The sequence below is a fragment of the Propithecus coquereli genome, unplaced genomic scaffold (assembly GCF_000956105.1).
Source record: "Propithecus coquereli isolate 6110/MARCELLA unplaced genomic scaffold, Pcoq_1.0 Scaffold331, whole genome shotgun sequence".
Classification (NCBI taxonomy): Eukaryota; Metazoa; Chordata; class Mammalia; order Primates; family Indriidae; genus Propithecus; species Propithecus coquereli.
Window position 1 is genome coordinate 1,831,102 of NW_012148964.1, and position 14,466 is coordinate 1,845,567.

A 14,466-nucleotide genomic window follows, 5' to 3' on the forward strand; every position below is an offset into this window, starting at 1 on the left:
AGCTAAATGCACCTTTATTTACAAAATATCCATTATAAAATTTTACAAAATTTTTCCTTTGTGTGGAGACTTTTGAGACACCCTGTATAATGCTGTTTAGATGATGCTTCTGAAGTGTAAAAATAATCTGGTGCCTCCCTATTATCTGTGGGAAAAAAATCCTAAATTCTAAGCATGGCATTCCCATAATCTGCTTTTATACTTCCTTTCTACCTCCCCACCCTCAAGACATACATACCATGCTTATGCAAGTACATACATACTGTACATGTGCTTGCACATATGGTGCCTCAGTAAATTTCAGGGCTTGTAGTTTACCAAAAAGTACCTATATTCTTCTTGGAATGCTCATCTGACAAGTATTGACTCAGCTTTCAGGATTCTACAGAAACATTTCTATAAAACCTGGAAATACCATCTCTACCTTTTAAGGAGAATTGACTCACACCCCTATTAACTTTACTCTGCCTCCTAATAACTGCGTATATTACTCTTTCTATATTATCAAACTATAACACTTTTTTTTAATATTTATGTCTTTACCTTCTACTGAGTTTCTTGAAAGTAGAGACTATGATGTCTCATCTGCAGATCTAGATCTTAGCAGAGTGCCTGACTCGTAAAACACAGCCCAAAATTTGGGAATTAAATGGATTTTCATTCTTTTATTTATTTGTCAGATATTTACTGAGCCCCTGCCTATATGCCAGGCATAGTTCTTGGCACTGGGGATTCATCAATGAACAAAACAAGCCCTTGGCCATTCTAGTGGGGTGAGTTGGAGAAAATGGAAAACCAATTATGATACCAGGTGCTGTGAAAAAAAAAAATTGCTATTATTAATAAAAAATTCTATTTAAAAAATTAGGTAGGATAGAGGGTAGTGACAGAGAGTACTGCATTTGATAGAGTGGTCATGACATTCTTCCTGAGGAGGTAATATTTGAACAGAGATTTGAATGAAAATATGTAGGGCTCAAGTGATCCTACTGCCTCAGCCTCCCGAGTAGCTGGGACTACAGGAACGAGCCACTGTGCCCGGCTGATTTTTTTTCTATATATTTTTAGTTGTCCAGATAATTTCTTTCTGTTTTTTTTAGTAGAGACGGGGTCTCGCTCTTGCTCAGGCTGATCTCGAACTCCTGAGCTCAAACAATCTGCCCGCCTCTGCCCCCCAGAGTGCGAGGCTGACGCCACAGCACTCACTCTAGCCAGGGCAACAGTGAGACTCTGTCTCAAAAAAAAAAAAAAGAAGATATGTAGGGGAAGAGCATTCCAGGCAAAGGGAGCAACAAATGCCCTGAATGCGCCTGCTGTGCTCTAAGACCTGCAAGAAGTCTGCTAACTCAGAGTGCAGGGATTGTGAGGTAGAGAGGTGAGAAGTGATGGTGGAAAGTAGCCTGGGACCAGATCATGAAGAGGTATATGTCTTTGTATTTTATTCTAAATGTCATGGGAAGCCATTGGACAAATTTTGCTGAAAAATTTTTAGTTTTATATTTCCTAATTCTAATATTACTTCTTAAAATAGAAGTAAAAATGGTAAATGGTTTCTGTGTCAGAATTGTGTACAGTCTGGTTTGATTATATTTTTGCTGTATTAAGTGATTTATCAATTTAAGTAAACACCAATCTGATTCAACAAATGTGTGAGCCTGATGGATTAATTCACAGAGTTTATAATCTCTATTTTGTATTTTTATAGATATAACTTCAGTTGTTCCATAAGCCATTAAAATCCCAAGATTGTTAGGTTCCCTCAGCCATTGTTATCTGATTTCCTATCAGAGACCATAATGAAAGGAATTTCTATTTCACTTGGTAACATTTTCCAAGAAGTAAATCTAATAAAATTTATTTTAATCTAAATTAAGGACAATCATGACATGAACTTTGGCAGTGAAACTTTGTTAATAAAATTTTATCACATACTATCGCTCATATTATAGGTGTTCAATATATATTTGTATTAATTCAAATGTACATTTTTCCCATTTGTGTTTGCATATTAATGCAATTTACTCTTACACATTAACCAAGTCTTTAGTCACATGTAAATATGTCATGACCATATATAAATGAATATGTAGAAGAATATGTAATTATGCCATTCTGTTCCTTGATCTTAAAATGTTTGAGCAAATGTGATTCTTTTATTTCTCAAACAACTTAAGAGAATTTGAAATAAAATTAATGAGATGTATTTATTTTCAAATATTTGGGCCCGGACAGTATACTCGTTAATTCTGTTGTCTTATCTTTTGAAGCATGGCTATCATTTTTTTTCTTTTTTGATCTTTGCATCTCTTTTACCCATTTTGACCATCTAGTTCTGTAGATACAGAGACACAGAGATCTGTAGGTATAGATCACAGAGACAGACAATAGATGTTGATAACTAGCCAATTCAGCTATATTTATCAAGATGTTATTTGAATGGCAAATTATAGATGGAGACAAATATGATTCACATACTGAGAAAATTCTTTCCTTAACTCTTCTTTAAACTCAGGTCATTTTTTGGCCCCTTAAAGTTGAAAAAGCTAGGTTTTCTTTTTGTTTGTATTTGGTGGACTGTGATGTCCTTTTTGTAAAAGTTGTGTTCTCTATAAAAACCTGAAAATTTTGCCTATTCTGAAAAAAGAACACTAATTATTTCCCTTGCATTGGAAATCCTTAAGAATACTTTGGGTTGAAAAAATATTGCTTTGCACTACAGTTAATGAGCATAATTAATGTGCATATTATCAAGTTGATACACCTCATAGAGCATTTCCTTTCAAGTACTAATTCTTTAGGCAACCTAGTTTTTCCTCATCTGCTTACATAAAGGATGGCCAACTTTATACCTGTGTAGATTACATTGTCTTTCCCATATGCTGTAGCTCTGTTTAATTTCTTTAAATTCCTTAACATAGCCAAAATAACACAAAGTACTATGTAATTAAGGATAGCAGAGAGCCTCCCAATTATTTTTAACATAAATTATGCATTTTGACTATCACTATAATACTAAATTTATAAAATTTCACTGCCATTGTAGTTGGGTATTCTTTGTTCCTCCACAGTTCTGGGATGTTGTTCCATTTTAAAAATATTTAGTAGACAAATATAACTTAGTATTATTAGAATTTCATGTTTCACTGCTTCTTTATGTCCCTGTAAACTATCGAGAAGACCAAATTTGTTTGAAGTTCATTTGGCTGATTTGGAGTACTACATTGCCTTGGAAACAAGCAAATTATTCTTATAGTTTAAATTGAATCTCAAAAGGGAAAAATAAAATCCCGTACCATGTACGTTTTACTTCTAATTTATAGAAGATAAGAATAAGGCATTGTTTCATAGTAAAAATGCTGTGTTAGTTTTATTGACAAGTTTACTGATTCACAGATTTGGAAGTTGAGGTGAAATCAGCCTTCAACTACTTATAATGTTGTTGTTGAATATAGAAAAAGTAGTACTTCATGTAAAAGTATATGCTAATTTTTGAAACTGAGTTCAGTGCTATAAAAATAGAGAATTATCTACTATTTTTTCACTTGTTAAGATGATTTTGCTACTTGACATGAATACCTTGTACGTTTACTCATTAATCTTTTAGAAATGTTGTCTTTCTTTATATTCATGAAACCAGTATAGCTAATGCAGCCAACAACACAGGGCTCCCTCTCCTACCAGCTCGCAGTTAGAGAGCTGCCTTCCCAGAAGGGACAAGACATCAATATTTATCATACTGCCCCTAGCAACATGTAGCTGAGCCTAAGTTTCATGCAAGTACAGCTAAGATGTGGGGGCTCCCCTCTTCCACCTAGATCCTGTCATAGGATGGAGGGTTTACCTTGAGTGCAGCACCACTGAGAATACTGGGGCCCTGGTTGCCCTGCCCCAGCTTGTGGGACAGAGGTTCCACACAGGGAAAGGCAAGCCCAGGAGATCTAGAGCTGCTGCCCCACTCCCTCCACTGAGTGCTCAGCTCCTAGAGTAGGGGTGTCACTTAGAAGCTTCTCATTGTCTCCACCCCCATTGACCTGCCTCAGAGATTTTGTCTCAGGAAAAGTAGTCCATAAAACAGGAAGTTCCAAGTTTCTCTTTATAAGGAACTGACTTCATTTCCAACAGTGTGGAGAAGTTCAAGCCTAAGGACACTCTGAAAAACATTGGAGATTGTGGTAAAAGGCAGTTGGCAGGATATTATTAGATCCAGTTAGGGTATAGGTAGGCTAAACTGTAGGCTGACTACTTTCCCAGAGAGAAACAGTGAGGTCAATGGGAAGAGCATTCCTGGAGTCGGAACAAATCTCAAATACTAACCTCTAATGAACTGGAGGAGCAAGAATGAATCAGTCTGTGAAACAATTTATTCTACAGGGTATTGTTGAAAACAGCAGAATGATCAGCTGGCAATTAGTGGAGCTTAACAGCTGGATGTCATCATAGAAAGAGTCACAAAAGACCACATATACATTTATATGAAATGTCCAGAAGAGACAAATCTGTAGAGACTAGAAGTTAGATTAGTGGTTCCTTTGGCTGGGGGAGCAGATTAGGACTTAAAGGAGTAACATGTAAAAGGAATGAGTCTTCTATTTTAGGTGATAACATTGACTGTGGTCTTGGTTCCACATATCTGTGGTTATATTTTAAATTATTGAATTGTGCACTTTAAATGAGTGAATTGTGTGTTATATGAATTATATCTCAATAAAACTGTTATTAAAAAATCATCACAATATAGAGACAAAACAACCTGCCTGGGTTCCTTTTCTTCTGGCTTCTGATCTACATTCTAGTTTATAAGTAAGGTCTACCAAAACAGTTTAAATGTGTTCAACACACCCAGGTGTCTCAGAAACTAAACCTCTTTTTTAAATTTAAACTTCGGTCTTCCCATTTAGTTCCCAGTCTGGTCCATTCAGCACAGTGAAGATTGTAACAATACCTCTTAAAGGCGCTAGGAGTAGGACTACTGCCAGACTATAGTTAGGGATTGCCTGGAGAACTTGTTAATAATACATAATTCAAGCTTCACCCCAGAAATACTGATTCATTAGGTTCAAAATGGGGCCCAGAAGTATTATATTTTTAAAAGCATCACAAATAATTTGAATATCTGTATAGATTTGGTAACCACTCATAGCACAAACAGGCCTAAGAACATTCTTTTATGATTCAAGTGAGCTGCCTCCCTTCCTGCAACTCCTCCTCACCACTAACATAAAGAAGTGGTTTCCAAAAGTTAAATCCACTTTTTAAACATCCACTTTCCTGACAAGTCTTAATTATACAACAACAATAACATGCATATAACAAATCTACACAAACAGTAAAGATTGTTCTCTTTACAGGTATAAAGACAGAAGAGAGCTTATTTTTTTTAAATCTACTTTTGGGTGGGCGCAGTGGCTCGTGTCTTCAAGCCAGCACTCTGGGAGGCCGAGGTGGGAGGATTGCTTGAGCTCAGGAGTTCAAGACCAGCCTGAGCAAGAGCAAGACCCCATCTTTACTAAAAATAGAAAAAATAGTCGGGTGTGGTCAACATACCTGTAGTCCCAGCTCCTCGGGGAGGCTGAGGCAAGAGGATCGGATCGCTTGAGCCCAGGAGTTTGAGGTTGCTGTGAGCTAAGCTGACACCATGGCACTCTAGCCCAGGCAACAGGGCAAGACTCTGTCTCAAAAAATAAATAAATTAAATTAAAAATTAAAAAGCTACTTTTCTTTTGATAAAAGGCATTATTTGGCTGGTAGATTTTTCAAGAATTATATTTCTGATAAGAATGTTTTTAGTTTTTCATGCATCATAAAGCAATTTTACATAGGTAAATAATTTAAAAGCTAAACTTCAGGAAGAAAGAGCTTCATTTCAGGATGTATCACAAAATAAAGGTAACAAAAAATAGGAGATAAATACCACACAATAATAATGGGAAAACATTAAAGCGGTTGATATTTATTTAGGTTAAAGAAGTTATATTCTACCTGCAAGACATTCTATTGGCTTCTGATCTATTTCTCACTGTCTCTACTGAGAAAACCTGCTAGCTAAAGGCTTTATAAGAGATTTCCTAAAAATTGGAATAGAATCTTCTGAGGCTGTGGGAACATCTTCTGTTGACATAATTATAAATAGGACACACTGTTACAGTTTTGAGATTGGTAGTTTCCAATCATGTCCATAAGATTAAACAGTATTAATGTCCTCAGGAACATTAATTCAACAATTAAATCATTGTTTACTGAGTTTCTGCCATGGATCAGGCACTTTTCTAAAGGAAAACTAGCGAACAAAACAGACAAATGCCTTTGCCCACAAGGAATTTCACTGACTATGCTGAATTTGGAATGTACCTTTAAAAACATTTAATATATTTTAAAATATGTATAAGGAATTAGGAATAAGGAATTAGTGTTTTTTACATAAATATTTTGTAACAGGTAAAAGTCATTTAGGCTTTTTGGTTGTAAGCAATAGAACCAACTCAATTTAGCTGAAGCAAAAATAGTAGAATCTACTGTGTTGTAGAAATGCAGTGATATCTGTGGAAGCCATAGGTAGGAATGAAAGCTGGGCTTCAGGGAGGAAAGGACTTTGTTGCTTCTGTCATTGCAGCATGTTTCATTCTTTTCTTTCTCTGCAGGCTGACTGCCTTTCTTTTTTAGTTCACATGGCCGAATATGGCTGCCCCACAGGACTTACAGAACTATAAGTTATATAGTTTATTTCCAACCACCCATGGAGGCTAACTTTTAGACTCCACGTCCCAATTCCTGAGGCTTCGTAAAGTGTTCATTCAGCTTGATCCAGTGAGCTGCAGCCCAAGTACAGAATCTCAGCACAAACATGACTACTGTGACTCGCGGGATTTGTGAATAGGCAAACACCCTATTGGCTACGTACACATTGAAGTTTCACAATGCCTTATAAGGTTGGAAATTCATTCTGATGAATTTGGGGCTATGCAATCATAACTTACCCATGGTTGCACAGCACATAAGCTCTGGACTCAGAACCTAGTTTTGTCTGACTCCAAAATCTTACGCTAATCTTACCATTACTCTATACTTTCTCTTAAGTAGTTTTTAAAATATATTGAGAGAAAATATCATTAAATTTCATTCAAAAATGCATTCCCCTTTTAATGCTTTCTATAATAGATGGCGTTATCTTACATTATTAAATATGCATGCTCTTTATTAATTGCTATTTCTTTTGATACTAGCATTATTATCTTTCATTTATAGTTATATAAGCTATTGCAAAAATAGTGTGCCATATTAGTAGAATCATAACAATTAGTAGGAGACCATTCAGCTGTTCTCAGTAATAAATTTAAAATGATTTTGTGCCTTGTTTCTAGATAATTGAAATGTGTGTATGTTAATAAAATTTCAACAAAAATAAATCTCAGAAGAACTTTTTAGGTTTTGTTATTTCATTTGATTTATTTAACTAGACATAATAAACTTAAGACCTGTAGTATAAATTTTATTATAATAAAGATATAGACAGGTTAGTAGATTAGTATATATAAATTGGAGAATAATACCTTATTAGATAGAAACTTCTCCAGTTTCGAATCTATGGATAAGTTTAGTTTCATTTGTGATGTTAATGATAAAGTTTATTTTGAAGACATATAAATTATTTTCAGTAATATTGTATCATATTTCACAAAAGAGAATTTGGTTTTCTTCCTAGAATTCGTTATACTTCTCTCGGTGATCTTATCCAGTATCATGGCTTTAAATATAATGTGTGTGCTCACCACTCCCTAATTTTTGTTTTCGGGTCAAAATTCTCCCAAGCTCCTAACTTGTGTATCCAGTTGCCTATTCTTGTGGTCCCCAACCCCCCAGCTGCAGACCAGTACTCGTCTGTGGCCTGTTAGGAACCAGGCCACACAGCAGGAGGTGAGCGGCAGGCGAGAGAGGGAAGCTTCATCTGTATTTAATGCTGCTCCCCATGGCTCACATCACCGACTGAGCTCCTCCTCCTGTCAGATCAGCAGCGCCATTAGATTCTCATAGGAGTGCAAACCCTACTGCAAACTGCACATGTGAGGAATCTAGGTTGCTCACTCCTTATGAGAATGTAATGCCTGATGATCTGAGGTGGAGCTGAGGTGGTGATGCTAGTGCTGGGGAACAGCTGCAAATACAGATTATCATTAGCAGAGAGGTTTGACTGCAGAATCAATGTGATGCGCTTGAATGATCCCCAAACCTCCCCTCCTCCAAAAAAAACCCCACCCCAGTCCAGGGAAAAATTGTCTTCCATGAAACCAGTCGCTGGTGCCAAAAAGGTTCGGGACTATTGGCCTATTCAATATCACCACTTCACTTATCAGACATAACCTGTCCCAAACTGAATTTCTTATCCCCACCACCATCAAAAAATAAACAAACCCTGCTGCTATACCTTCCAGACCTCCCATCAATGGCAAATATGCCCTAACATTTGCATAGTCCAGGAATTTCAGACTTAATCCTTGACTCCCCCCGTACCTCACATTTGTCAGCAAATTTCTGTTACCTTCAAGGTATATCTGCAATTTGACCCCTTCTACTGACCTCCTCCATTGCCACCCTGGTCTGAGCCATCTTCCTTTCTCCTCTGGATTATTTCTTCCAGCATCCACCCTGGACTGCCCACAATATATTTCTCATCAGTTTCAGTGATCCTATTGAATAAAAATAAGATTATATCATGTCTCTGCTTAGAACTCTTCAATAGTTCCTCATTTTTTCCAGAGTAAAATGGAAGTTCTTACGCTGGTTTATGAGGCCCCATACAGTTGGTTCCTCACGCTGCCTGCCTTCTCTGATTCCATCTCCTACTACTCTTAGCCACCCTGGCTCTCTTGCCTTTTCCCAAACACAGAAAGAACCATCTGTCCCAAAACCTTTGCACTGACTGAAACACTTTCCCTGTGTTTTCTGTGGGACACAATCTCTCACTTCCTTCAACCCTTTGCCTATTTCTTCTTGAGCCCTTGCTCTCCCCCACTTGAGATTTCAAACCCCTGACCCTTACCATGCTCTATTTGTTTTCCATAGTACTAGTCAAATTCTAATATACAATACTGTGCAACTTATGTGTTTCTTTTGTTTATTTCCTTTGGTCTTTTTCCTCCTAGTAAAAGTTCCACAAGGGCCAAGGGTTTTGACTGTTTTGTTCACTGTTGTATCACCCAGTGCACAGAATGGTGTTTGGCAATGACTTTTGCTGAATCAATAATTGCAGGAAGGAATGTATTTGTGAAACTCCTTTATGGCACATGTGTGTATTTGTGTATATGTGTATATGCAGTAAAACTGCTAACAAAACTTTTCTTTCAAAATATTTTGTCTTAAATTGGGTTATTATATTACATAGAATCTGTTAGCTAAGGCACATCTGGCTGTCCTTCATTTGAGCTATTTGTGTATTGGGTATTTCTGGATACTTATGTCAAAACCGCAAATGTACTTAAAACCACTTTTCAACTTCAGAAATGATCACGATAAATACCTATAGGCTAGTAACTTAGCAGAACTAAAAAATATAGTATCATTAAACTGGTAATTTAAGAGATAGGCATTTGAAAATTAATTCAAATTTTTAATTTTAGTAATCCCTGACATGTGTAGTGAATCATAAACAGATTGTCATTGTGAATTTTACAAAGCCAAACACTTATTTTAAAAAAGAATATGGGTCTTTTCACTTATGCATAGCAGAGTCCTATTAGTTTCAGCAATTATGTTTTTAAGATCTTGGAGATTTCAAAAAATACTTTGCAAAATACCTTGTAAAATAACATATACTATTTATTCTTAATACAACAAATTAAAAACTGAAACTTCTATCAAGTTTTCTTCTATCTTATACATGTAGAAAATAACTAATAACTTGGTGTTCTGGATTCATATGCCAAAACAAATATATTGTACATTCGCATTTATAAATGCTAATACATATTTCTGAAGTTCATATGAATTTTAGGTAAAATGCCAAAAAGGAGCTACTTACCAAAACCACCTCTGTTGTTAAAGGTCAGAATGATTTAAAATGAGAAATGGCATCGTTGTACTGCCTGAACTATGCTTCATTTTGGAGACTTAGCTTAATAATTAGGTTTTGTTCTATTTTAATTTGAATCTGGTAAGACCATTCTAAGCTTAGTAGAAACTTTCCTTTCTCCCCTTTTTTCCCTCAACTGTTAAACCTACACTTTTTCATATGATTTGGGATAAAGAAGTAATTAATGTTTTAGGTGAAATGTTACTTCAGGGAGCTATACCATTTACATTTAGCATTATCCTGGAAATTGTATAGCAGTTGGTCCTTTTAGATAAACATATCTGTGAGCTCTTATCTGTATTAAAGGGCTTCTTGATAACTGCCCTTGAATCTAACCAACATATGACAGGTTAAGCTTGATGTTATTTCCCAAATTTGATTTTCCTTCTTGTGATAAAAGATACTACTGCCAAACATTTTCAGTTTATTTTGATGGTGAAGATTGCCTGTTTCTTCACTGATATAAATTCAGTCTTATATAGGAACATATTAGATTTACTAGCTAATTATTAGTCACATCCAACATGACTCTGAATTGGTAAAAATATAAAACACTGTAATCTTTTAAAGAATTATATTGTATTATATGTAGTATATTATTGTAATTATTCTGTTATATGTTAATTGTGAAAACACCCCTCTTGAGTTCAACTTTCATTGTTAAAATGTGAGTTTTAGAGTAGTTTATCTGTGATGCCCTTTTTCTATAATTCTAACAGTCACAGATCTTAAGAAAATTTACATTGAACTCTGAATTCCAGCCAAATAATCTTGTCAGGCCAGAAAGCATAAATCTTCGGCTAGGTAAATAAATGTCCATCTATCGCACCATCAAATAAGGTTTTGATTCAATCTAATGAAGTTACAGAGGAATTTGTGTTAAAAATGTACATATATAGAGAGCCCCATATCGACTTTGTGCTGTGAGATTCATTTTTGTAGACTTTGAAACGTTTTCCCTGGAAGGAAATATAGTTGTTACAGAGTTTGATTCATTTGTATCCAACTTTTGAGTTCTTAAATGTAATATTTTTTCAGAGTTTAGCAGGCAAATGAAATTTAAAAGCAGCAAGTTTGAGTATCTGTTACTGAAAAAACGGCTTTATATTTATACTTATCTCAAGCCGTGGTAATTGCTATCTTCTCCTATTCCATCCAGAGATAATGTGAGGAAAAAAACCTTTGTGGTGGATTGTGCGCTATGTAGGTGGTCAGGATACTGAAATATTTCAGAGTTGAAACTAAATACAGACCTGAAAAAAGTGATATACCTCTGGTCATGTGTTTATTGATTTTTGTGGTCTAACAAAAGGAAAAAAGTTGATAGAAATACCTAGAATTCACTAATAGTTATTAGTTTATGGGTTTGTGGCATGTTTTTCTTTAGTGTGTAGCTGAAAAGCAGACTAATCATCTGAAATGACCCAAGTACTTTTAAAATGTCCTCTATACTTTGGTGTAATCTGGATTTTCTTACAATAGTATCATGTCTAGATAATTGTAATTTTATAATGGAGTAGGAAGGAGATTAGCTTATCAAAGTCCCATAATAGACCTTTGGCCTGAGTTCAGTATCATAGTCACTGCTTGGAATACTATTCACTGAAAGAAGGAAGTTTAGCTATGTTTCAAGTTATAGAAAATAGAGTTTTTATTATGATCTTATATTGCGTCTTATTAACCATAAAAAAATGTAAAAGCAAAGCAAAGGAATAAATTTGTTAACACACTCCCAAAATATAAAAAATTACTAAAATAGAAACTGTGTGTAATATAGCATTACACAGCAACTTTATATTAATATTTGACGTATTTTATCCAGATTAAAAACTTTCTAGGTAAAGATGCTATTTTTTCCTTTTTTGGAGTCAGCCACTCTATAACTAAGACAGGTTGACTTAAAGGTGAAGGCTTCATCTTCCAAGGGGCTGGGGAGAAAAAAAGATCTAAAGTATTCAGAGCCAACATTCCTGGTTACTTACATTAGATTGACATTTTCCTGTACATGTAACATGCTTGCTTTCCATTTCTTTTTTTCATTCTAGTCTATGCAAGGGAAACTTTCTAAAGAGAAATTGAACACTCAAAAGATGATGGAAGAGCTGGAAAAGAAAGAAAGAAATCTGCAGAGATTAACAGAAGCATTGCTTGAAGTGAGTAGAAGAAATTTGAATTACTTTGAAAGGATGATTCACTACCTATTTAAGTTTAAGAAAATGCTAATTTTATACATATTAATAGAACATTTTTAAGTTGAAGGCTTGATTTTGATGTGCCAGTTAATTAAATCTATTAGATTTCTTAACAAAATTATAATAAAAGACCAAACTTTATTTTTCTTATGTCTTAGAATACAATTCCACACACTTAACTACAGCACAGTCAAATGTTATACAGTATAGAGATTAGGTTCTAAAGTGAGCAAATAAGACAAATTGAACATAAACAAAGCTACCCGTGAAAATCACAGTTGGTGCAATGTTGGTACTTTTTCATTTGAGTATGAGATGAAGTACTTGGCTTGTGTTTAAGGACATGTTAAACAACAAAAAAAATAAATATCTTAGGGTTTTTTTAAACTGTCATCATGACATTTTGCCCCTAAATACTTAAAAATGAATCTCCAAAAATTAAGAATATTTTCCTTTATAATCATAATGCCATTATGACACCCAATAAAAATAATAATTTCTTGACATTCAGTAATACCTACTCTATATTCAAATTTCCCTGCTTCTTCATCAAATATTTTATATAGGGACTATTGAAACCAGCATTCAATTAAGGCTACAAATTATATTTCATTGTTGTGTCTTAAAAACAAAGTCTTATGAGGGACCTTTTTCCCCCATGTTAGTGGCTTGAAACTGGGTCTGTTGTCTCATAGACTTATTGGTTGTCACACCTAGATTTGATTACTTTCTCAAGGTGTCATTTATCTTGTTCTTTACTCCCTGTATTTCTTATAGGCTACAAGTTAGAGGTAAAGACATCATTAGATTCAGGCCAGACCTTTCTTTGGCATAAATACTTTGTAGGTGTTATTCACATCATCAGAATATACAATATTTGATTATTCCACTGTAAGTGACATACAAATGCGTAATTCACTGGGTTAGGGTGGTGACAGCCTGGTTCTTTCCCCTGTGAAGTTATAACCCCTGAAAATAGTGGGTAATCTGTGGGGTGATACTTAGGAGGCTGTATGCAGTTTGCTAGCACTTTTTCCCTTTGATGGTTTTAGCCCCCGTCGATGATCGTTGCCTGAATTGTTAGGTGATTGAAAAATGGTGATTTTACAAATTTCATCATTCCTTTCATATTTATTATCTAGCATTCATCTATAAATGATCTTTTCCTCATCATACCAGGCTATTTGGTTGTTCTGAAATACAATTCCAATTTGAAAGCTAATTCAACTTACCTTTAATTAGCAATTTTGGGGATGAGAAGGTGACAATTTTGAGAGTGAGGTGAGGGGAGCTTTTTCTGAGGGTAATAAATCATGAGTTCATATTGTGACTTGCAAGTCAATTTAACAATTCAGAGTTGTTGGGGATTTTTTCCTTATTTGATTTTATACTTGGGGGAGGGGAGTTGTGTCTTACACTGAATTTGTTGGTTTCTATCAACATTAACATAATATATATGCTTTTTTTCTCAATATGCAAAAAATAATTTCAAAATAACTAAATCACTGTTTGCTATTAACAATAAAGCTACAGAATGAGGTTTAAAGGTTTTTTGTAGTTTTATCCTTGAAATAAATCTCATTATAGAAAAATACATACACAGCCAAGATGCTCATTATGTGAGAAATCCCTGGAAACGGAAACTGGATTTATGTTTCCTCTCTTGAGTTTACTCTAGGGCGTCAGATGTCACAGAGGAACCATTTCCACTATTTAAATTATTTTTGTATGTGTTTTCCCGCCCACTGTATGTATGCAGTTGACTTTGGTTAATGTGCATGAGACTCCACTGTTGTGGAGCTCAGAGTGTTCCACACACACACATAGTTTATAGACTTGGGGGAAAATGTTAACCTGTATGGTTTTTGAGTACCTTTCCTGTGTTCTAACAACCCGATTTTTGTTTTCTTTATCCATTTTAGAACCAAAGACAAACAGAGGAGACGGGCCCTTTGATGGATCAGGGCCAGGAAGCAGACCCATCTAGGCAGCAGACACTTCTTTCCAAATGGCCTCTATTTGATTTGACTGTGATTGATCAACTGTTCAAGGAAATGTCCTATTGTTTGTTTGACTTGAAAGCATTGTGCAGTATTCTTAATCAGCGTGCTCAGGGCAAAGAGCCTAATCTTTCATTATTACTGGGAATCAGATGTAAGTGGCTGATGACTTGTCCTTTGTGGCTTGACAGTTAGTAACCTGTATTCATGA

The 14,466-nt window shown here is 35.1% G+C and overlaps 1 protein-coding gene across 1 annotated transcript in view; it reads left to right on the forward strand.

The window, feature by feature from the left end:
- The window catches only part of CEP85L (centrosomal protein 85kDa-like), a 143,929-nt gene that overhangs the window by 125,344 nt on the left and 4,119 nt on the right, over positions 1-14,466 (forward strand). The window contains exons 9-10 of the mRNA XM_012650545.1: positions 12,109-12,216; positions 14,178-14,409. Of these exons, the coding sequence (XP_012505999.1) occupies positions 12,109-12,216; positions 14,178-14,409 (340 nt within the window). The remainder of the gene's footprint in view (positions 1-12,108; positions 12,217-14,177; positions 14,410-14,466) is intronic.